This window comes from Podarcis erhardii, assembly GCF_964252035.2.
Source record: "Podarcis erhardii genome assembly, chromosome: 5".
NCBI lineage: Eukaryota > Metazoa > Chordata > Lepidosauria > Squamata > Lacertidae > Podarcis > Podarcis erhardii.
Window position 1 is genome coordinate 48,391,243 of NC_138509.1, and position 22,799 is coordinate 48,414,041.

General features: G+C 43.1%; 1 protein-coding gene across 2 annotated transcripts; it reads left to right on the top strand.

The window, feature by feature from the left end:
* Positions 1-8,489: 8,489 nt before the first annotated feature.
* On the top strand, positions 8,490-11,280 carry LOC309342689 (prolactin-releasing peptide receptor-like). 2 transcript variants are annotated; one of them, XM_081863477.1, is made up of 2 exons: positions 8,490-8,967; positions 9,282-11,280. In XM_081863477.1, the coding sequence occupies exons 1-2, from the start codon at positions 8,946-8,948 to the stop codon at positions 10,271-10,273; spliced, it is 1,014 nt and encodes a 337-aa protein (XP_081719603.1). In that variant the 5' UTR covers positions 8,490-8,945; the 3' UTR covers positions 10,274-11,280. The 2 variants fall into 2 exon arrangements, with proteins under 2 accessions (XP_081719603.1, XP_081719602.1); XM_081863476.1 differs by having other exon boundaries at positions 8,497-8,967; positions 9,121-11,280.
* Positions 11,281-22,799: the final 11,519 nt, after the last annotated feature.

The following is a 22,799-nucleotide window of genomic DNA, read 5'->3' on the forward strand; positions in this document are numbered from 1 at the left end:
ATGGTTTACTGAACATTAGACTTCAAGCAAGACTCTCTTGATCACATTATCTTGGAATACATATGTTGTTTGTGTGATTGTGAAATAAAAAGGACAATGGTGGTGATTTCTACCTGATAAAATGACACCTTATTGAAACACATACCAGAAGTTAAACTGGATGTTTACATGAACTTTAAGATGACATAGAAGACCAGGACAGAATGTGATACAAGACCTGCATCCAGGTCTCATTGTCAGATATATATTTGAACAGTGAGAAATCAACTGGATTTGCATTGAGTGATAATAGATTTCAGTGTGACAAGTGCCGGAAAAGCAAGTTTCTCTTACCCTTGCACTCTACATTAAAACAAAACACCCTTTTGATTTCTAAGAGTGTGCAAATTTTATTAGAAATTTGCCATAAGCCAAGAGAAAAGTGCCCTCTGGCAGAGGTGTCTGTATGATTTTGTTAACAAACATGCAAATAACCTCAGGGCATGAATGACATACAATTATGGGAAGACATACTTCTCTTACAGTTCAGAAAGTAATGCATATTCTTAACTGCTTTCTGGATTACTGCGTTACTATTAAGCACTGGCAATGTTCCCTGTGAATGGTAGACACTTTCAATAGACGTTAATGACATTTGGTGCTGTATCTAAGGCAGAGATGGGGAATATTTGGCCCTATAGATGTTGCTGCTGCCTAACTCAGCAGTCCCAGCCAGCATGAACAATGATCAAGGATTTGTTTTTGGTGGGGTGGGGGTGGTACTCCAACCTTGATCTAAGGTGTTGCTAAGGTGAAGCATTATTGGATGGGCAAGAATGGGAATTTAATATTTCATATTAAATTAGTATGGTTATGAAACATACTCTAGGCTATTCTCAATCAGGGTCATTTATTATAGCAGGACCTTTGAGATGTGAATCACAGATCTCCCATGTCAGGTCAAGTAGTCCTCTCAACATTTTCATACCCACAAACCACTTCTGTGGCTGCTAAATTGGTTATCAAATCACTGGTTATTGAATTATTATGTCAGGCAAACTCTTGACATCAGCCTGAACCCTCTTGGATGTGGGAGCTTGTTACGCAGGTGGATAAGAGGGGGAGTTGGTTTCGCTGGGATAGGGAAGTGGATTTTAAAGCTAACACAACTCTATCCCCAAGGTTCTCTCTCACTCTGGTTCATTTTCTCCATGAAATCTAACAAAGCAAAGGTGAGTATACTGTATGTAAGTCCACATAACAATTCTCCAGAGTTTATAGAACAGTCATTATAATCCTTAGTAAAACCTTTCCCCCTGTCTTATTTGTTTCAAACTCCTATTATAGGATTTTTTAAAAGGGGAAATATTTAGAGCTGGCTTTTAAGTCTTACCACAAGGCACACAGGAAAGGCAGGCTCTTTGTAGCCTAATTGTGATACAGGAAAGAAGAGCAGCCTCATCAGATTGGGCCGTGTGTAGGGGGCACAGAAGCTGAAAAAAGCCAAAGGTATTCCCATGTTTTGCTCTTCCCTGGTGGAAATCATGTCTATCTGGGTTCAGCTACTTGTGAGAAACAGACAACACTTTAAAACGACACTGGCAACATCAACAAAACTTTTCCTCAGACATTCATGGATAAGTGGATAGGTGTGCCCTTAATGCATAGGCTCTATGCCATGAATAAATGCCTTAGTTGGAAGCAGTAAGATTTCTGAATACCAGTTGCTGTAACCCACAGAAAGGGAGACTGCTCTTATACTTGGGCCTTGCTTGGAGGTTTCTTTTTTTTTTTATAAGATTTTTATTAAAATTTTAAAGGTTACATAAGTAATAAAAAAATAACAACAGAAAAACACCCAATTAAACAAAAAAAGAAAACAATACATAAAAACAAGTCACATCAAAGAAAAAAAGATAAAAAATGGAAAACAGAAAAGAAACCCCCCAAAAAGATGCATAGAATCAAGAGGAAAAAAAAGAACAAATCAAACCTTTACATGACTTTCTTTCTTTAACTTATTTCCTTGACCTCCTCACACCTCCCCTCTTTGTATTCTGGTTCAGTCAGATATTTCAGCAAATCCTTCATCTTTGTTTTTATCCTAATAATTTATCTTAATATACTGTAATTTAACATTCTCTTCTTTCACCAATTAATCATCCATTTTTACTTTATTTAATCTTATTTCTCATTGAAACTAATATATTAAACTTAATCTCTTAAGACATTTCCCCTAGGGTCATAAAAATTTCATTCCACGATTTTTCCATTTCTCATTAAAAAAAATTTTATAAAAAAAATCTCCATATATACACTTTAAATTCCCAATTTATTTCCACCGTCTCCCCTCCCCGGTCCCTGCCCCTGCCGTCAGTTCCATCAACCTCCCAGCGTCCATCAACCTGGAGATCTGATATCCGAGGCTCTTAACTCTTCTTCATTTCCCTTCTGCTGATCTTCTTGATAATCTTTGGTGCTAAAAAGCAGATCTCGGGGGAGCTCCAACCCAACGATGCTTATATTCCTTCTTGACAAGTCTGCCAGGTTTCCATCTTGCTTGGAGGTTTCTCACAGGCATCTGGTTGGCCACTGGGAGAACAGGATGCTGGACTAGATGGGTCACTGACATGACCTAGCAGGCTCTCCTTCTCTTCTTATGTTGACTTGGAGAATGGACACTTCCTTCCTGAACCTTCCTGAGGACTGCTGGGCTCACTCACTCAAAGGAGCAAGGGGTTGTGATAGACATGGGTTGTCCTCCTGTGAGACATGTGCAGCTATGAGGAGCCCAAACTAGTTCTTAAACTGATCCTGGAATCCCAGCAAGGATGAGTTTCTCTTTTAGCTGGAGGTCAGTGGTGGCTGAGCATTTGCTGCCTCAGACTAAGAGTGTATGCCTGCAGTAACCATTTTAGCTCTTGTGCATGCTACCTTTCTCTCTGCTGCAAGTCTTTACTATCAGTAATATTGTGGCCCTCACTGGAACCGAGGCCTGGAGGGGTGTCTCTTTATTCCCTGGTGTCCAGGAAACATTGGAAATGAGTGAGTCACCCACTTATCCTGGATTTAGCAAGCCCTTTCTGATAGCCTGAATGAAAAGTGCAAACCACACTTAGCACATGTCTGGGGTGGAGAAAGTGGCCTGTTTTCCTGTTACAAAATGAAATATTGATTTTTAAATCCTGATGAATAGCACACATCTCTGTTCGAAGGTGTTAACAGCAAAGAAAACCTTCAAATCACGCTGGATATCACAGCAGGTGGTTGGGAAGATGTGATGCCTCTCTGCATTTTTGTGAATATCAGCCTTCCAGCCTTTTCCTTCAAGCAGGCTGACATGCAAAGCCATGAGCAAATACAGGGGAAATTGAAGGCACAAGGTCTTCGGCATACTGTAAAGGTCAGTATAAGAGGCTCACAAAAGGGAGGCAGGAGTTGACTATAATAGCCCATAGTTCCTCTTTCCTTATTACAGGTTAGCAGAAAGCAAGCACCTACATTGGCTCCCAGTACGTTTCCGAGCACAATTCAAAGTGCTGGTGTTGACCTTTAAAGCCCTAAACGGCCTCGGCCCAATATACCTGAAGGAGAGTCTCCACCCCCATCGTTCTGCCCGGACGCTGAGGTCCAGCGCCGAGGGCCTTCTGGCGGTTCCCTCATTGTGAGAAGCAAAGCTACAGGGAACCAAGCAGAGGGCCTTCTCAGTAGTGGCGCCCGCCCTGTGGAACGCCCTCCCATCAGATGTCAAAGAGATAAACCTGACATTCAGAAGACATCTGAAGGCAGCCCTGTTCAGGGAAGTTTTTAATGTGTGACATCTTAATGTATTTTTGGTCTTTGTTGGAAGCCACCCAGAGTGGCTGGAGAAACCCAGCCAGATGGGCGGGGTACAAATAAATTATTATTATTATTATTATTATTATTATTATTATTATTATTATTATTTCTGGCTAATGGTTTGTTGTGATGCAGAGGTGGGCTCTATCACTGATGCTGCTGTGCAATGCACTCCCTGTTGATATATGAAAAGCCCTATCTATATTGGCATTCTGCTGTCTTTTGAAGACACACCTGTTTATGCAGGCATTCCCCTAAGCTCTCAGACTGGGTCGCCTGTTTTAATTACTGTGTTGTTTTAAAAGGGATTGTTTTATTGTATATTCTAAAACTGGGTGCTTACAATTCTCACTGGATGACTTTGGGCCAATCACTAACCCTGGCCATAGCCTACCCCAAAGGTTTACTGTGCCAGGAGCATGTGAGCTCCCCTGTGGATCTGGGAGAAAAGATGAGATAAAGAAATCATCACTGTCATCATCTTTAAAAGTCTGCTGTATCAAGGCAACATTTTGTAGCCTGCCAAGCAACAGCAGATTCGTTCATTTATTTTTAGAGGCAGGAGACGGAGTTTGTGTGAATTCAGCTCAGTAGTTGGAGGAATAAAGCACCCTATCTCCCGGCCACCTAAAGATTGCCATCTTGTCTAATACACTATCAGTAGCTTCACTAGCAGCCAGAGAGGAACAGACCTGTGATGCTTTAATTGTGTCAGTCAACAGGGGAGAATTGCCAGTCTCTCTCCAGAGTTTCAGTTTGCAGCCAATTTAGAGAACATTTTCACAACAGCTACAGCAGTGATTCTTTTTTCTTACGGTTGTTGACTAACTAATTGATGACAGACACCAGAATCTGAGAATACCTATTTGGTGAAGTCTTTCGCTAATCTAAACTTTAAATAATATGCAGGAATTGTTTGGTAGTCTCACAATACATTGGATTCACAAAACGGGTAAGCAGGGAGGGTTTGCACATGCTGGTTGGCTGTTTATGTTCTCTGTGAGACCCCTTCTGCATAAAGAGGTTTCAGTATGTAGAAGGTGGGAAGCAAATACAGTCCAAATCAGCCTTGATTACATTGGCTGGAGGGGAAAAAATGCTGCTGTGATCACAGAAATGGCCCACAGTCTAATCCGGAATCCAGTTACAGAGTATTGTATTTAAGTCAATTTATTCTAATTGAACTAAAATCAGCTTAAAGCCAAAATCCTCTAGTTTACTGGTAGGTGGCCCACAGCCAGAGGTTCAGATAATGTCAGGAAGAGTTAATAAGTATTTTGAGAGGAAGAGAGGGCAGAAACATTACAGACACTGCTTCGAGTCAGAAGGATGGTGACGGTCTGGAACATGATTAGAAATTAAACAATGTTCTGATATTTTATTTTTCCTGTTGAATTCCTGACTCCTCACTACTAAGTATTTGTGCTAATCTGCTGCATCAAAATGCCACATTTGTGCCTGCAGTGTTAAGCTAATCCAATATTTAGCACCACTTTGGCAACATTGCTACTGAAACATTCTATAGTGAGTATGGACACACTACCTCTCAGGCCTTATTGTAAATTCTGTAATATGTCCCCATACAGTGGTGATCTGAATGCTATTAGCATGGATTAGCCCGGCAAATGAGTAAATCCCAACTTTCTCATGAAGAGAATGCACCAGCTTCCACGAGTTTGAATTGGGCAACCATTTTGTATTAAGTTTTAATTTATATAAAGAATTCAAGAGAGAAAAAGCCCTGAACAGCTATTTTACCTGCATTATGTTTTAGTAGTCATTGACTACACCAAATGGGCTGAGGCCTTTGTCCTTCCAGACCAGGAAACCATTGCTGTGTCCTGGTTTTTGTTGAGAAATGCATTGTATGCATGGCACACCTAGATGCATACAGACCAGAATGCAAGTTTTGAGTCAAAACTCTTTCGCAAGATTTGTGAGCTGCTGGAAATCCACACAGTGGTTGCACTAGCACGTCCTTTAACAATGTCAGGACCACTTTCTCTCTAAAAGGACTTCTGGACCTATTCATTTTCTCCCTACTAGAGGCTATAAGTCGTGAAAGGCAAGGATCCAGTGAACATGTGGTTCCATGAACCTGATAAAGCACCTTGCCCACATTTGTGGGCCTCATAAACAAAGATAATTCAGTAATATACAACCAGCCAATGCTCTGGGCAGCTTCATGGACTGGCCTACCATAATTGGCTGCAAGCAATTTTACCCTCAAAATGCCTCACAGCAAAAACCTCTCCTAGCAGGCCACCACTGGACCTACTACATCATGTTTAAAAGGCCATAAGCCACTCTGAAAAAACTCCATAATTCATACAAGTATTCAGCTGGATTCTTCGTAAGTCTTCCTCCACTTGCGTCCTGCACATGGACAGGCAAAGTTTGTGATGTTTGCTTGTTTAGTTTTCAGTTTGCTCAATTCACTGTAAATGTCAGCCTGGAAAAATACATAGAGGTAAGGGAGGATGTGGGTGTTGCAGATATTAATATTGCTCAGTTTGAAGCGACTGGAAACATAAGAACGGACTTCTTTTGAAATAAATGTACTATCCATAAAAATGTTATCCAAACTTTTACTGGCAGCAGTGCCATCTTAAACATATCTGATGCTGTGGTGCAAAGATCCCTCCAGCGCCCCATCCCCCGTTTCCCAGAGTTGGCGATCTTTTCCCAAGCCTCTGCAGGAATCGCTCTCCTCCTGCGGGGGCTTGGGAAGGATGCTGAACATCCGCCAGTCATATGGTTGACAGGGTGCAGCTTGCGGGAGTGCAGGAGGGAAAGGGGAGGCCGCCGGCAAAACCACGCAGCTCCCCAACTCGCTGGGGCGCCCCTGAGAGGATGGCACCCTGGTGCAATGCGCCAGTAAACCCAATGGGAAAGATGGCTCTGACTGGCAGAACTCTTTAAAATAAAGCAGAATATATCAAATGTTAGAGACAAAATATCCATACAGTGTCTTGTGCTGCCCAGCACAGGCTCAGCATTTTAGAAAATATGAAATAATCCAGGCAGACGTATAAGCAAAGGTCTTTCTATCTCCACAGCCTGCATTCCAGCCTCCAGACTGTTTACTTTCATTTCAGGAGAGCTTTGTTTACAACCTCACTCCATTAACTTTGGTAGACAAAGACTAAAAGGCAACTCCCTTTGTGATCTGAGCTGTTTAGTATTGTGTCCATGGGCATGGGATCATAAGGTGAACTCTGAACTACAATAAATCAAATTACTGGTTCTTGTTTTTTTTTCTATTTTGTAAAGCAAATAATGGCATGGCCATCTAAGTACTTTGGTGAGCAGATGACGAGCATAGAGTTTGGAGGGGATATCCAGCAGGCTAATGGGGGGGGGGTAGTTTTTGGGGAGGGTTTTATTTCCTTTTTTGTAGATTGGCACAATGATGTTCAATTTCCAACCAGCTGTCATTTGAGCTGTATTATTTATGTAGGTGTAGAGCTTAGCCAAGATGGGTTGCCACCAGTCCATATGTGTCATAAATTAGCTCTGGTAGCATCATGTCTTCACCTTGTACTTTATTTAGTTTTAAGCTCTCTATCAGAGATTTTATCCCTGCAGGGGTCACCCCTTGCCACTCTGGAAAATTTGACTGATCAATGATCACCTCGGCATCGGGTGATTGCCCTGTCTGTTTTCCAAAAAGTTCAGCATAGTAATCCACCCAATGTTGTGCTGATACGGTGGCGTCTAGTGTTGATCTTGATTCATTCATGCCCCGAGATACCAAATACGAAACAAGAAGAGGTGGGAGAAAATGGGAGGACTTACTTTGATAATTATAATATCTGTGAGATTTAAGAAAGACATCACGGCCATGGTTTATCACTTGGTAAAAACAATCAAACATTAAAACACATTTTCCCCTTTGTTCTACAGGGGAGGGGAAGTATTCTGTTCTACAGAATACTTTGTTCTAGAGGGGAGGGGGCAAAGTATTCTACTGGGATCATTTGATCTGGAAGTCTTTTACGGGGATCATTTTCAGACAAATGAATGATAGCAATGGATAACAGGCAGAAAGAGTAACAGTGTGAATACAAAAGTCAAACTAATCCACAGTTAAGTTTTGCCTCATACTTTCCAGGCACTGACCTGTGCTTTGCAGCTCTGTGTCCGAGCTCTCTTCCCCCCTGCCCTAGAGCTTTCCACATGAAAACTCCTCTCTTTAAAGCTGAAGCGCAATAAACTGCAATTCAAGTTTTCCACAAGTTACTGTTTTCACCAGGTCAGCAGCAGAGAGTGGGTTTTAATGGGGAATGCTCCAGAACAACAAAAAAGTGCTGAGACACTGAACTTTAAGCATGGGTCGTGGCCGGAAAGCATGGAGTTAAAGGAAGGGTGGACAAGCCCTAAATGCTGAAATACTAAATAAGGAATAAATGAACTACTAGACTCCCTAGCACGATGCAACCAAACATCTTTTGAAAACAAAAATACCATCCCACTTTGAGAATTGTCAATCCATCAGATTCAAAATATACTTTGCTTATTTTCTTTTGCACTACAGCTGGGCTGAATATATGAAAACAACCCAGAGGTTAGAATTCTGGTTTTACGGAATGCCTAGTAATGAGAGAAACTGACACTCACTCATAATTAAATATTCTTCAATATTCATGAGCCGCAGACCAGATTTCCCAACTTTCATGTAGCTGAGTCCCTCTAGTGGTAGTGGCATTGATAGCTCTTCAGCCTTTTAGTATTATTTCCACTTATTTAAAGTCAGCAGGTCTATTTATTTTTTGTAAAATGACAATGCACCAGAGGATGAGGAGAAAAACTTGGACTTCACAAACTATAACTGATTGAATGATGGCACGTAAGGAACAACGTAATGCTGTGGCTGGCCAATGGGGATATACTCTGCAGAAATGTGTGATGAGTAAGTACTGAAAGCTGCTAAAAGCATTGCTCTCTAGCTTTATGATATATCACACAGCTCATTTGCCGTCTCTCTCTCTCTCTCTCTCTCTCTCTCTCTCTCTCTCTCTCTCTCTCATACACATGGACATGCACACACTTTCTGCTGGCCATGGATTCGCGAGGGAGATAAATCGGAAGCAGTAGTTGCAAACTGACATGTACGAGAAAATCAAATGACTTCTGGAGACAACAGCTGTAAGTACCCTCATTTTTTTTACCTATTAAACTGCATGCTTGTGAAGTTACTGGGTTAACGTGCAATGAAAGAGAGAACATCAGTAATCGAATTGCACTTGGGAGAAAAAGAAAACACACCCAGCTGTCAAGGCTTTTTCTTTTCTTTTGCAGATGAGCATATATTCCCTATGGGGGCAACTCTATTATTCATTCAAGCCCACCCAAAGTGAATGAGTGTGAGTGCGTGTATGTTTGTGCTCTAGTCGACCCAAAACTGCAAAGGAAAAAGACAATGAATCTGGAGAATCTGACTTCCCAGAGCTTTCTTTCAGCAACCCACAGCAACACCAGCAATCTCTTCCTGGGGCTCCAGCTGGTTCAGTTCTTCAAGCCGCTTATCATCCCTTGCTACTCCCTTGTGGTTTTTGTGGGCATCATTGGGAATTACCTCCTCATCTACGTTATCTGCAAGACCAAAAAGATGCACAATGTCACCAACTTCCTGGTAGGCAACCTGGCCTTTTCGGACATGCTCATGTGTGCCACCTGCGTCCCCCTGACCCTGGCGTATGCCTTTGAGCCTCGAGGCTGGGTCTATGGGCACTTCATGTGCTACTTTGTGTTCCTGATGCAGCCAGTCACGGTGTTTGTGTCTGTCTTCACCCTGACTGTCATTGCCGTGGACAGATACTACACCATGGTGTATCCCCTCCGCAGGAGGCTCACGATACCAATCTGCACCTATATCCTGGCTGGAATTTGGCTGCTGAGCTGTATGCTGGCTGCCCCAGCCCTGCTGCGCACGTACTATGCCGAGTTTCCAGAGCTGGACTTCTCCATCTGCGAAGAATTTTGGTTTGACAGGAAGAGAGATCGCTTAGCTTATGCCTACAACACCCTCATTTTCACCTACGTCCTGCCCTTGGCAGTCATCTCTGTCTCCTACCTGAGGATATCCGTCAAGCTGAAAAACAGAGTTGTCCCTGGCAACGTCACCCAGAACCAAGCGGAGTGCGACCGAGCCCGGAGGAGGAAGACCTTTCGCCTGCTGGTCCTGGTGGTGGTTGCTTTCGGGGTTTGCTGGCTGCCTTTGCACATCTTTAATGTGATCAAGGACATCGATATCAAGCTGATAGACAAGAAGTATTTCAATCTCATCCAGCTGCTTTGCCACTGGTTTGCTATGATGTCTGCCTGCACAAATGCATTCCTTTATGCCTGGCTGCACGACAGCTTCAGGGGGGAGCTGAAGAAAATGTTCGCCTGGCCGAGGAAAAAAATAGGACCAGCCACCAATTGCATTGTGGCGAGCGTGGTGCTGTAAATATGGGCTTTACCCGGCTACTGTGGCCTCTTTCGTGATAAATGTCGAAAGTTTCTCTTTGTACTGTAATTAACATGTGAGCATGCGCAAGGGGTATTGGATGCTAAGTTTAATGAAGCCCAAATGATGGCACCTAAAACTTGTAGCCAGAATTAATTATATGAATGAAGGCAAACAGCACACAATTTCTTTCCTATCGCAATATAGCTTGCTTTCAAGTACTGTTGCTGCTTTGCAAATGGTGGATTCCTTATTTATTTCTTTATTGCATATGCATCCCACTTTTCCTCAAGGCAGTGTACGGGGTTCTCATCATTTAATCCCCACAGCAACCCTGTGAAGTACATTAGGCTGAGAGGCAGCGACTGGCTCAGGGTCACCCAGTGAGCTTTGTGGCTGAGTGGGGATTTGAACCCTGGTCAAGCAGGTCCTTAGTCTGATACCACACACCGCTGGCTAGAATTGGAGTAGGGTAGGAAAGGAATGGAGAAAGAGTTGTGTGAGTTTTATTAAGCAGTGAGAGGAGGTCAAAGAGAAACACTGCAGTGAGGGAGAAGTGGAGAAGAACATAAGAAGAGCCTGTGTGAGAGCCAGTGTGGTGTAGTGGTTAAGAGCAGTGGACTCGTAATCTGGGGAACCGGGTTCGCGTCTCCGCTCCTCCACATGCAGCTGCTGGGTGACCTTGGGCTAGTCACACTTCTCTGAAGTATTTCAGCCCCACTCACCTCACAGAGTGTTTGTTGTGGGGGAGGAAGGGAAAGGAGAATGTTAGCTGCTTTGAGACTCCTTCGGGTAGTGATAAAGTGGGATATCAAATCCAAACTCCTCTTCTCTTCTTCTTCCTGCTGGATCAGGCCAATGGCTTATGCAGTCCAGCATCCTGTTCTCACCACCAGGGGCGTAGATAGCTGCTCTGGCACCTGGAGCAGCAGGGACGGGCCGTTCTGCTCATGGGGTGAGGTGATCCACCAATGAGGGTTGGGTGATCTGTCCACGGGGGTGCCATGGCGATCCGCCCAGGGGGGTGCCACAGAGAGCTGCCCATGGAGTCCGCCTGGTGAACGCAAGCTCCACACTGCCATTTTGAGCAGCGCGGGGCCCTGAGCCACCGTGTCACTCCCAGGAGAGACACGTGGCTTGGGCGCACTGCAGACCAGACCCCGTGGTAAGTGCCACCCCCCACAGTGTGCGTTCCCCCTCAAGGAAGACACCTGGGGCAGACCACACACCCCGCACCCCCTTCCTACGCCCCTGCTCACCACAGCCAACCAGTTGCCTCCAGAAAGCCCATAGGTCAGACCTGAGTGCAAAAGCTTTCTCTTCAAGCTGTTTATCTGCAGTATAATTTTATAATGATGTCAAAACATACATATCTTTATACAGTTGTAAGCATTGTTGTAAGTATCTCGTTATGTGGTGGCTGTTTTAAGAAACATGAAGTGTATATGCAGATAACAGGCAGATAATATTAAACATAGAAGAATGTGTACTATAGGCAAGCATTGCATCAGTGGGTGGGGTGGAGATAATGAATGAGAACAAAGCAGGCCTGGAGGAGAAAAGTTAACCCTTTTGTCCCCTGCCATGTTTCTCAGGAAAATGAGCTTTCTGAGGCTGGTATCTGTTTTTTGGGGGAGGGAGGATCCTTCCCAATGGTGCCACCCTAAGCCACAGTGCCCCTCCATTTCCCATCCATGTCCCATTTCCCAAACTTGAAAATTCAGTTCGCATTACCTGATGATCATTTTCTCATTGTTACATGCGAAAAACAAACCTAGGCCGGGATATTTCCCCTTCTTTTTTGATCCAATGTTTTCGTCTGAAAAAGTTGGAAACATCATAATTCTAATGCATGAGACAGAGGGATATGTTTGTTTTAAAATGAAATCAAATAAAATATTGTTGCCAGGGCAGTTTTTTTTGTTTTAATTCTGCACCAGGAAAAGTCAAATGAACAATGACTCTCCTCTTCCTCCCACTGTTAAGCATAACTTGTGAAACTGCTTCTAGATTGACCTGCTTTGACAAAATGTGAGACCTTCTGGCTTTGTACAGGCCTTTTCCTTACATCTGTACAACTCCAAACTGAGGTGACTTGGCATTTAGATATGAAGAGGGAGGCTGGGCTGTACCCTCTATTTCTACCACTTCAAGTGAAGTGGAGATAATTTGGACAATTTGGACAAAGCGGAGATACAGGAACAAGCTGAGATTGGCTTCTTTTGTTTGGGACACCCTCAGGAGATTCTCTTCCTCCAAAAACACTCAAGGACCCCTGAAATCAATAAACCTCCCCAGCCCACTTTAATAATGTCAGGCGTTGGGTCTCTGGAAACATATTGTCCTTGCTATTTTCATTTTCTTAACAAAATAATGCCCTAGCATTTAAAAAATCTGTCTGCTACGTTGATGTAAGTTGCTTCAATTGGCTTAGTAAAGTGGGATGTAATTTCTTTTAAAATGAACAAACCATTCAGTAGAAAGGTCAGTGAAACACACTGTGCAGGGAAAGTGCCAGGCATACAACACCAAGATGCCTTCTCTGCTCCCTAGCCTGGCAGATGCTGACCTTGCTCCACATTTCATCCCACCTGAATCAAGAGCCTATTGTCCTCCGGAGTGACAAGTAATTTGATAACTCTGATTCGTGATGATGGCCACCTTGAAAGCGAATTAAACTCTTCAAGGCTATTGTGGGGCCTGGGCAATTGAAGCCTCTGCCATTAAGCTTCATGGGTCCATTGATTGGGGCTTCAAATATGGGCTTTCATATTCTAAATGAGAAGTGGATCTAGTAGAAGAGTTTTTGATGCTTTATGAAAGTGTACACTTTTTCACACTTCCAATTGGGGGGGGGGACCCCAGAAAGCCCGATTTATTTCCTCCATGTTCTGAGCCACTTCTCCCTGAGCCATTTGATTCCTGCCTGAGTTTGGAACAAGCCAACCTCCCTCCCCGGCTTACTATAATTTGCCATATGAAGCTACCTTTTGCAGAAACAGGATGTTCAGAAGCCTTGCATGACAGCTGCCCAAAGAAACACATTAAGTAAACACAACCATGATGCCACAGGGACATCTGAAGTGGCAGCTGCTCAAAAGGGAATTTAGATGCAACGAGCATTTTTCCGAGCAGAGGCCTCAAAATTAAAATATTTTCTGCGTTAATGAGTCAGTTGATTACAGTGCTTTATTGAGATAAATACCAAAAGGATAGTCCATTTTTTTGTAACTGGACATTATGACTGAGAATTAATTGCCCAATGGCTGGAGTGGTTGCAACATCCATTGAAAAGATCAATGGGCAAAGCTCTTGGAGCAGGGAGAATGAACATGCAGGCACTTGAATTGTCTCAAGTGGTGGGTGTTGATGGTTTGTTTTGAAACATAGATCTCGAAAGACTCCTGAGTAGCATTTTAAGGCTGCAGTTCTTGCCTCCCTTACCTGGAAGTAAGCCCACTGAATTCAATACAACTTCTTATGGACCGGACTAAAACGGTTTGCTGCCTTTCTCTCTCTGAAAGGAAAAAAATGAATGTGATTATTGAAAAGCCATCCTCGCTACAAATGCAAGCATCCAGTCCATTGACGGCATAATAGACATGAATGAATGAAACTTTATTTGCGTCAGCCATCGGCCATAGCAACAAAAAAACATTGTGATATACACAGAATAAAAGAAAAAGTCACTTATATAAAACACAGTTTAGGGTTCTGAATCAGCAGTCAAATAGCGGACCTTATTCTGATTGCCCCAGCTAGAAACCTTGCAACCTTCGCAGTCATCTGCTCCTCTTGATCTGCCAGGAGAAACAACACTATGGCAGTGGTTGGGTGACCCAGAATGGTCAATAAAAGAGGCGTGATAATCTTGTTCCTCAGGTCTTTGTAGAGAGTGCATGCGAGGAGGGCATGAGCCACTGATTTGGTGCCGCCATCTCCACAGGGACATAAGCATTTTTCATATGGAATCTGTTGGAATCAACCCTCAAGTACAGCCAACATTCAGTCTTGTGAGGGTGAAGGCATGTCTATATTTTGGAATTGCTAGATTATACAGATAGGGTGGCAGAGAGTCAAAGTGGGAGGATGGAAAATGATCATACCATGGGCAAAATTTCCTTATGGTGGCCAAATTGGTCTGACACTCAATATCATTTAGGCGTTGGCAAATTAGACTGTTTGCTTTGCTGTAACCCATGGTGAGTAGCTGTTGTGGGGATAAACCACAAGAGTGTAGATTTTGATAGACAATTTTAGACCAGGCACTCTTATGACAGTCTTGTTGCACTAGGGATATTAGACCGGGGGGATTTGAAGTTGAATGTCCTGCACCAGATCTGTATTTCTACCAAGGAGAGATTGGCCTCTAGGCGCAATGATGCGTTTGGGACACAGGGTGGTACAGAGAAAATTAGCCCATGGATCCATGATAAGTGCCAGATGGATGTGAGGGCGATCTGGCTGCGACATCTGTCACCCCATTGATCGCCAGAGTTGATTTGGCATAACTGACATAATCTGAAACACTCTTTCTGTATCCAGTTTTTCACCAGAAATAGTGTTTCCAAGAAACCCTAACATGACTTTATTTTATATAAAGATATTATATAAAATGGTATAAAAGCAGTTTAACCAAACAGTTCTTGGGAAGCTGAAGGGTTGTGGGCTTTTCTTCCCTGTCGCCAGCCGATTGCAAGAAAACTCCTATGGATGTCAGGTATGAGAAACTACACAGAATTCAACCTTCCTGCTAGAGACAATGTATTGCATCCTACAGATGAAGAGGAATGAATAACCTCAAAGCTATGAGTTGGACTGTCTATTGGAAAAAGGAAGGAGTCTATATGTGACAATGAGATCGCCCAGCACTCCTTCCACTTGCTTTCGTCAATAACTTTAACAAGCTAGCCAGGGGGTGTAGTAGGTGCAAGATTACAAATGAATCACATACACTGTATTCAGTGGGCCAACCATTACTTTGCAGTGCACTGCTCCAAACTAGAGGTAACTTACAACACGTGCATTTAACTTGTGCACGTTCAGCTTTACACACTTGCCAATTTTATTATTAGTAGTATTAAAAGGGGAGCATTAAACCTAATGTGCGATTTTGACTTTACACACCATTCATGGAAAATAACTCCAGCATAAGTTGAGAATCACCTGTATATATATATATATATATATATACAAAAACTGAAACTAGCCAGATCTTCTTACCTCCCTTTCCTTGCTTGGGTCACCCAGAACTGATTCCCCCTATGCAGACATTTCTAAATGACTTTAATTCCTGCTCACATTACAAGGGGCATTATCAGGAGGACCTGAGCCCCAAGTTATTATTATTTTTGCACTTTGTCCTGGATCTCCTGCCCTTACCCCCACCCCCTTTAAAAAAAAAAAAAACCTCTGGAATTTGACCTCAATTTGCATCTAGGCATATAAATTAGCATATGAAAAAATGTGCTTTTTAAAAAAAAAATCATAAAATTTACACACCACTTGATTGCAAGGGAGGGTCCCTCAAAGGAGTTTACAAAAAGGATAAAAAAATGAAATTATCAGTAGAAGCAGCTAATAACCACTATTTAAAACATTAAAAAATTGTTTTATGAGTCTGTGAACCGAGTCTTCTAAGGGCCCAGCTAATGTCCCTGAAGCTGGCCAATGAAAGGCATAATTAAATCTGCACATTTGCTACAAGGGGCCAAGCCCACCTCTCATCCGCCATGCAAACAAGCAAGAGGCTTTGCCACACATTCCAGCCAGGCCAAAGCATCTAAGCAAGGCTAGTGATAGGTGAGGTCTTGGGAGAGTCTCAGGGGCTGAATAGAGAGGCTTAGGATGCCATATTTGACCCCTGAGCCTTATGTTCCTCACTCCTGGTCTACAGGAAGGGAGGGAAATGAATGAGAAGAGGGAAGTGGGCCCACATCTTCCCAAAGTCTCTCCCAAACCTGCAGCTGACACTGTAACAAAACGATATTGTTCTCAATTGCCCCTTGCTTGCTCCACAGACAGACCTGCAGTTCATCTATTGTACTTGGCACGTCTGTATAAGATTTGCCACATATGCCTGAGCTTCCTCTGAATTATCGTTTCCTAGTTTCTCACAGACATCTTCTTTGTTCTTAATCATACCACCGTTCCTTGGTGGCTTTGTCTGGGGCATCAGAGTTTACCTTCTTGCCATGAAATTTATCACAATCCTAGCAGGCTGAAGTGACTTCCAGCTGAGAAGCCCTGCGCTCCTGAAGAGCAGATAGACTTCTGTAAATATACTATGGATGTGTCCTCAGTTCAGGTGGAAATAAACTTCTCTCACACAATCATGCTACGGTAATTTGACCCAATTTGTAGCCATGCAGAGAGGTTTGTATCTTTGTATCTTCTCTGGGGTAAGCTCTTATTTCCAATTCACTCAAACCACAGGCTTCAAAAATGATATCTTTCCATACAATTGCCCACAGATAACACTATTCTCTGGGATGGAATATTTACACTTCTGTGCCCCTCATAGAAGTCCTCTAGGAAGTTCAGCAATCGTGTCAGAACATGACTATATAGTCCAGCTCAGGAGCTCAGAACAAGCATGTTTTGCCCTCCAATAATCCTATAGAAGTCCATTCACAACCACTTTAGAGTCCCCAAAAAAGCAGTTTTTAAATCCTGAATATGACTGGCCTCTCAATCAAATCACTAGCAGAAAATATAATGAATCAAGTTGTACGATATAGGAAGCATTGTGAAATCAGTGCTCAAATTACACAGACAATGTATGGCAGGGGTTGCTTTAATGAAATTTAAAAGTCACACCCTGACTTCCCCTAATTTTAGCTATATATTACACCCCTTCACAAGCCGCCCCAAAGCAGTAGCTAAGGGAGCAGGCACAAAAGGTCAAGGTCAAAGGCCTGGAAACGATGCCTTATGAGGAACGGCTAAGGGAGCTGGGCATGTTTAGCCTGGAGAAGAGGAGGTTAAGGGGTGATATGATAGCCATGTTCAAATATATAAAAGGATGTCACATAGAGGAGGGAGAAAGGTTGTTTTCTGCTGCTCCAGAGAAGCGGACACGGAGCAATGGTTCCAAACTACAAGAAAGAAGATTCCACCTAAACATTAGGAAGAACTTCCTGACAGTAAGAGCTGTTCGACAGTGGAATTTGCTGCCAAGGAGTGTGGTGGAGTCTCCTTCTTTGGAGGTCTTTAAGCAGAGGCTTGACAACCATATGTCAGGAGTGCTCTGATGGTGTTTCCTGCTTGGCAGGGGGTTGGACTCGATGGCCCTTGTGGTCTCTTCCAACTCTATGATTCTATGATTCTATGAAAAGGGAGAGACCAGGCGATTGCTGCTCACAACTGTAATTTGGGGTTTTGTGGGAAGCCTCCACATAAATGACAGGACTTTCTCAGAGTTTCTCAGACTTTCTCAGAGTCCACTTTCTCAGAAAAAAAGTTGGAGAATTCTCTGCAGTGGCATTTGAGATGATGTAAGGAACTGTGGGTGGCGCTGTGGTCTAAACCACTGAGCCTCTTGGGCTGCCGATGGGGTGAGCTCCAGTTGTTTGGTCCCAGCTCCTGCCAACCTAGCAGTTTGAAAGCACTCCAAAAAGTAAAAGCAGATAAATAGGTACTGCTCTGGCGGGAAGGTAAACGGTGTTTCCGTACGCTGCTCTGGTTTCGCCAGAAGCGGCTTAGTCATGCTGGCCACATGACCCAGAAAAAATGTCTGCAGACAAACGCCGGCAAGATGAGCGCTGCAACCCGAGTCGTTCGCGACTGGACATAACTGTCAGGGGTCCTTTACCTTTAAGGAACTGCAGTTAGGGTTGCCATATTCCAAACAGGGAAATTCTGGACAGAAAAGTTCTTGAGCTTTTTTGGGAAAATCGTAACAAACAAACAAACAAACAAACCCCCAACTTGCCGCTTTTGAGCTATTTTTATGGCTAATCGGCAAAAATTACATTGCCAACATGGGATTTTCCCAGACATTTTTAAAACAATTTCCAGCCAGACACGGCTGCCGACTGCACTATTCCAATATGCCCAGGTAATTGTGGACATATGGCAACCCTAGATATGGATGGCCATCTAGTCAATATTATCTACAGTGATAGGCAGCGTCTCTCCAGTGGTTCAGAGAGGAATCACTCCTGCCTGGAGACACCAGCATTTAACCCGGGCTCTTTTGAGACTCTGCCACTGAGCTGTGGCCTTTTCCCAAGTGGAAGAGGAAAGCAAGAGCTCCCTGCTGCATGCATGGCTTCAGCACATTTATTACACCATTTTGGCATCAGGCTTCAATGCAGATTGGCTGAAGTGTCTTTTAGCTTCACTCTTCAAATAAGTGAGGAAAACAGCAGGATTGAGGGGGGGATAACTCAGTTATGCACCATTTCCTACTTAAGATTCTGTTCATTCATACCTGACTCATCTCTGCTTCTTCACACCAGGCATTTTTTAATTAAATGGATGGAGATTTTAAAATTAATGACTGGTGCTTTATAGCAGCCTCCCCCAACAAGGTGCCCTCCAGATGTTTTGTTTATAGCTCCCATCAGCCTCGGGCAGCTCTGTGGTTGAATTGATATTAGCCACTTATTACTTTGTCCTTATTCCAAGAATACTGAATGATAGAATCATAGTATTTTAGAGTTGGAGGTGACCCAAGGGTCATCTAATCCAACCCCCTGCAATGCAGGAATGATGCTGTGGTCTCTCTAGGACTAAGCAGGATTTGTAGAGACAAGTGCAAAAAACCAAACACATGCACCAATTCATCATTATCATCACCACCACCACCACCATTATCAATACTCTGCCCATCTGGCTGGGTTATCCCAGTCACTCTAGGCAGCTCCCAACACCTATAAAAACATAATAAAACATCAAACATTAATAGTAACAATCTGATTTGCATTATTAGAACATATACTGAGTTACTGTAAGAGTCACCTTTGGTGCTCCACCCATATTGCATTGTGGCACCGCCCACCGCCATGAGGGTCTCCTGCCCCATCTGTAGCCCCAATCCCTACTGGCTGTCAAGAGGCAGAGCCTGAGGCAAAGGGAGACTGCTTCTGCTTCTGCTGCTCTTCTCTGGTGTGCATGCATGGCGAGGAAAGGGTGTATAGCCAAGCACTATGTAGTTTACTGATGAGAAGTCCATGGGATGCTTTTGTAGGGAGAGGATTGAGGCCTCTAATGTCCAAAGTGGCTTCCACCAAAAATAAAGTAACATTTCACATTTCCCACAAACAGGTTCACTTTGCAAACAGCCTCAAACAGTTACTGTTTATGAATACAGCTTTGATCCCTTTTTCCTTTTCAGGTACCATTTCATGGGTAAGATTTCAAGGATAAGAAGAACTCAGCCACCCCCTTTTACGTATAATGGAGAGGGATCTGTCTCTTTTCCAACAATCGTTCCTCCAACCATCATAGTTAAGAGGTTCTTTTTCCAGCACTATATGTGCTTTGGCTGCCACTTTGTGGCCATGAGTAGCAATTACATTGAGGAACTGGTTCTAAAGTAAAAAAAACCAAAACACCTAAATACTAATACAACATCACATGAAGATAAAATTATAAGGCTCAACAGTTTTTAGTGTGATATGTTGCACTTGCTGCAGAGTTAGCCTTTACTGTGCTTTCATGACCACAGACCTATTTTTTAAAATTGTCTTGGCTCAGTTTACATGTGCGGTGCTTCAGTACTTTGAGCATCTTCAAGCTATGGAGTTATGGAGAAAGGCTTTAACCAAGTTTTGTCTCTCTGATGTTATTGTTCCATGTATACAGAGCCAGTTCGAACTAATACCAGTGTACAGGAAGAAGCAAAGATCACCAGCGTTGAAACAATGATTCTTCAACATCAGCTTCGTTGGACTGATCATGTTGTGCAGATGCCTGATTATTGTCTTCCAAAGCAACTACAGTGGTACCTCTGGTTGTGGGTGGGATCTGTTCCAGAGCTCTGGTCAGATCCCAAGGTTTCTGCAACTGAAGGGACCACTTCTGCACATGCGTGTGGTGTGGTAGAGCGCTTCTGCACATGTACGCGCAGCAAAACCTGGAAAAATACTTCTGGGTTTGACGCCTTTGCATCCTGAAGGATACACAACTGGAGGTGTGCATATCCAGAGGTGCCACTGTACTCTATTACAAACTTAAAAATAGAAAGCGTAATGCTGGTGGTCAGCACAAGAGGTTAAAAGACGGTCTCAAGGCAAATTTTTAAAAATGTAGTATAAACACCAACAATTGGGAAATACTTGTCTACAAGCACTCCAATTGGAGAACAGCCTTTACCAAAGGTGTCATGGACTTTGAAGATGCTCGAACTCAGGATGCAAGGGAGAAACATGCTAAGAGGAAGGCATGCTTGGCAAATCCACACCGTGATCAACTCCTGCCTGGAAACCAATGTCCCCACTGTGGAAGGACGTGTGGATCCAGAATTGGCCCCCACAGTCACTGACAGATTCATTGTTAAAACTGTGTTTATGGAAGGCAATCTTACTTGGCTACAAGTGCTTGCAGAAGAAGGAGAAGAAGAAGAAGAAGAAGAAGAAGAAGACAGGGCCAGTGTCAGCACCTGGCATCCTCTGGTAGTTGTCAGGTCCCGAGCATCCCAGAAGGCAGGGGAAGATCTACCATGAAACTAATGAAGCTTAAGCTTCAAGGCCCCTAATCCCAGATTAGTCCCCGATTAGTCCACATTGCTTAAAAATGTTGGGTCTAGTAGACCCAATATATATAAACAATCCCAAAGTTTGTGAGTCAGTAGCATAGCTGTTGTAAAGGTGTGGTGATTTCTTGTGGAACAACCCCACTGAAGAAGATAGCAGTGGTTACCCAGAACATGTTGCAAAGGGGCCCCTCATAAGAGTTCAGGGCCCCCAAAATTTAGGTCCACCACTGCCAAGAGGGGTCCAATTACAGTGAAGTATGTTTTGCCTTTCTATCCATCAGTTGCTTTCCTGGTAGCAGCAGCTAGGTTTGAGAAGTTGCCCAAGAATATCCATGTAATGTGCTCCTAGCCAGTATGTGTAGGGATCATTTTCAAAGGGGAGCATTCCAGCATGTGAACCCTCATCTTTTGCCTGAAGGGGCACACTCCTAACACAGCCCAGATGCTGGGAAAGTGTTTAGAAAAATAGGGTTGAGATCAACAGCAAAAGCACTCAAAACCAATTATCCACTACACTGAATGGTCAGCACTGGTAAAATGCTAGGGGCTCTTGAACAACAGGCCAACAGGTCTATCAACAAGATACCACGCCCTCCCCCCCCCCCACCGGCTCCATCCAGGAAAACAGTAGTGACTTTGGTGTCAGGAGGATGGTTCCTCCTAACGACATGCACTGCTAAAGCATTTTATTCCACAGGATATTTGAGGGACTGGGCTAGGCAGCTGTGTCAGTCAGTTGCTGTAAATTGTCCAGTGTTACCCCTTGAATTGCTGAACTTATTTAGAGCAATGGAGATACTTTGCACTTGTATGTATCTATGTATATCTGTATCTGCAAAAGCTTGCAAGCTATGTCCCGAACTGCTTTACTGAGTCTTATCTTCTGCAACGGTAAACAATTCGGACCTTGAACTCCTTCTATGTGGTGATTGGCACTGGGAGCAACTTTCATTACACGTGTATCTCACTCCATATTCCCAACATAAACTACACAAATTATTAAAGCAGGACATTGAAAGTATGGAAAGAAGGCAGTCACAATAATAGCTGTACGGTTTGATCAGTGTGAAGTAGGGTGCAGCCCTAGTTGAAAAGCATCCAGCTCTCCCATCCCATTTAGGAATCTAGGCCAAGGCACTGCTGTCTCTTCTTTGGGAACTGATGTTAATTGAACTCATCTTATGAGGAATAAAATCTTTCTCTGTCCAGCAGATGTCAGTGAAAGCTCTAGAACAGAAAAATAATAATCTATGATACATGAAATGCCACTGTAATTTGTGGAAATATGCAACAGGCCCATGGGCTTCGTAATTCTTGGCATTTAGAAAACAAATACTTCATTAAGTTGAATAAATTGCCTTTCCATGGAGGAAGTGTTCAGTAATTTTCAGATGTTTACATTTGAATGCTTTAAATATTATTGCCATTAAATCATGTTTCGTTTAATTCTAATTATTATAATAACAAAATGTTGAAATGAAAATGTGAACACAAGACTGTTTTTATGCAACATAGAAAAAAAGGCGTGCCATTTGGCATCTCTGTTAAGTGCTAACCATTCAGAAGAGCCCAATCCATCATTAGTCCAAATATGGAAACAAGTCTTAATGATTTTAACAGGGCTTAGTTCCAAATATGGATATTTAGGACTGTGGTCTTAAGATGTTATTAATCTCCAGTGGTTCTGGAGATTATGGGGCCCACTGGCAAGGCATGGAGCCCAAATAGCAATTGGATTCATAGAACCAGCAATTTCTGTTTTATTCCCACCCTTCTCCCTGTTGAGTTTTACAAGGATAACACTGAGACTATAGAGGAAGAAGC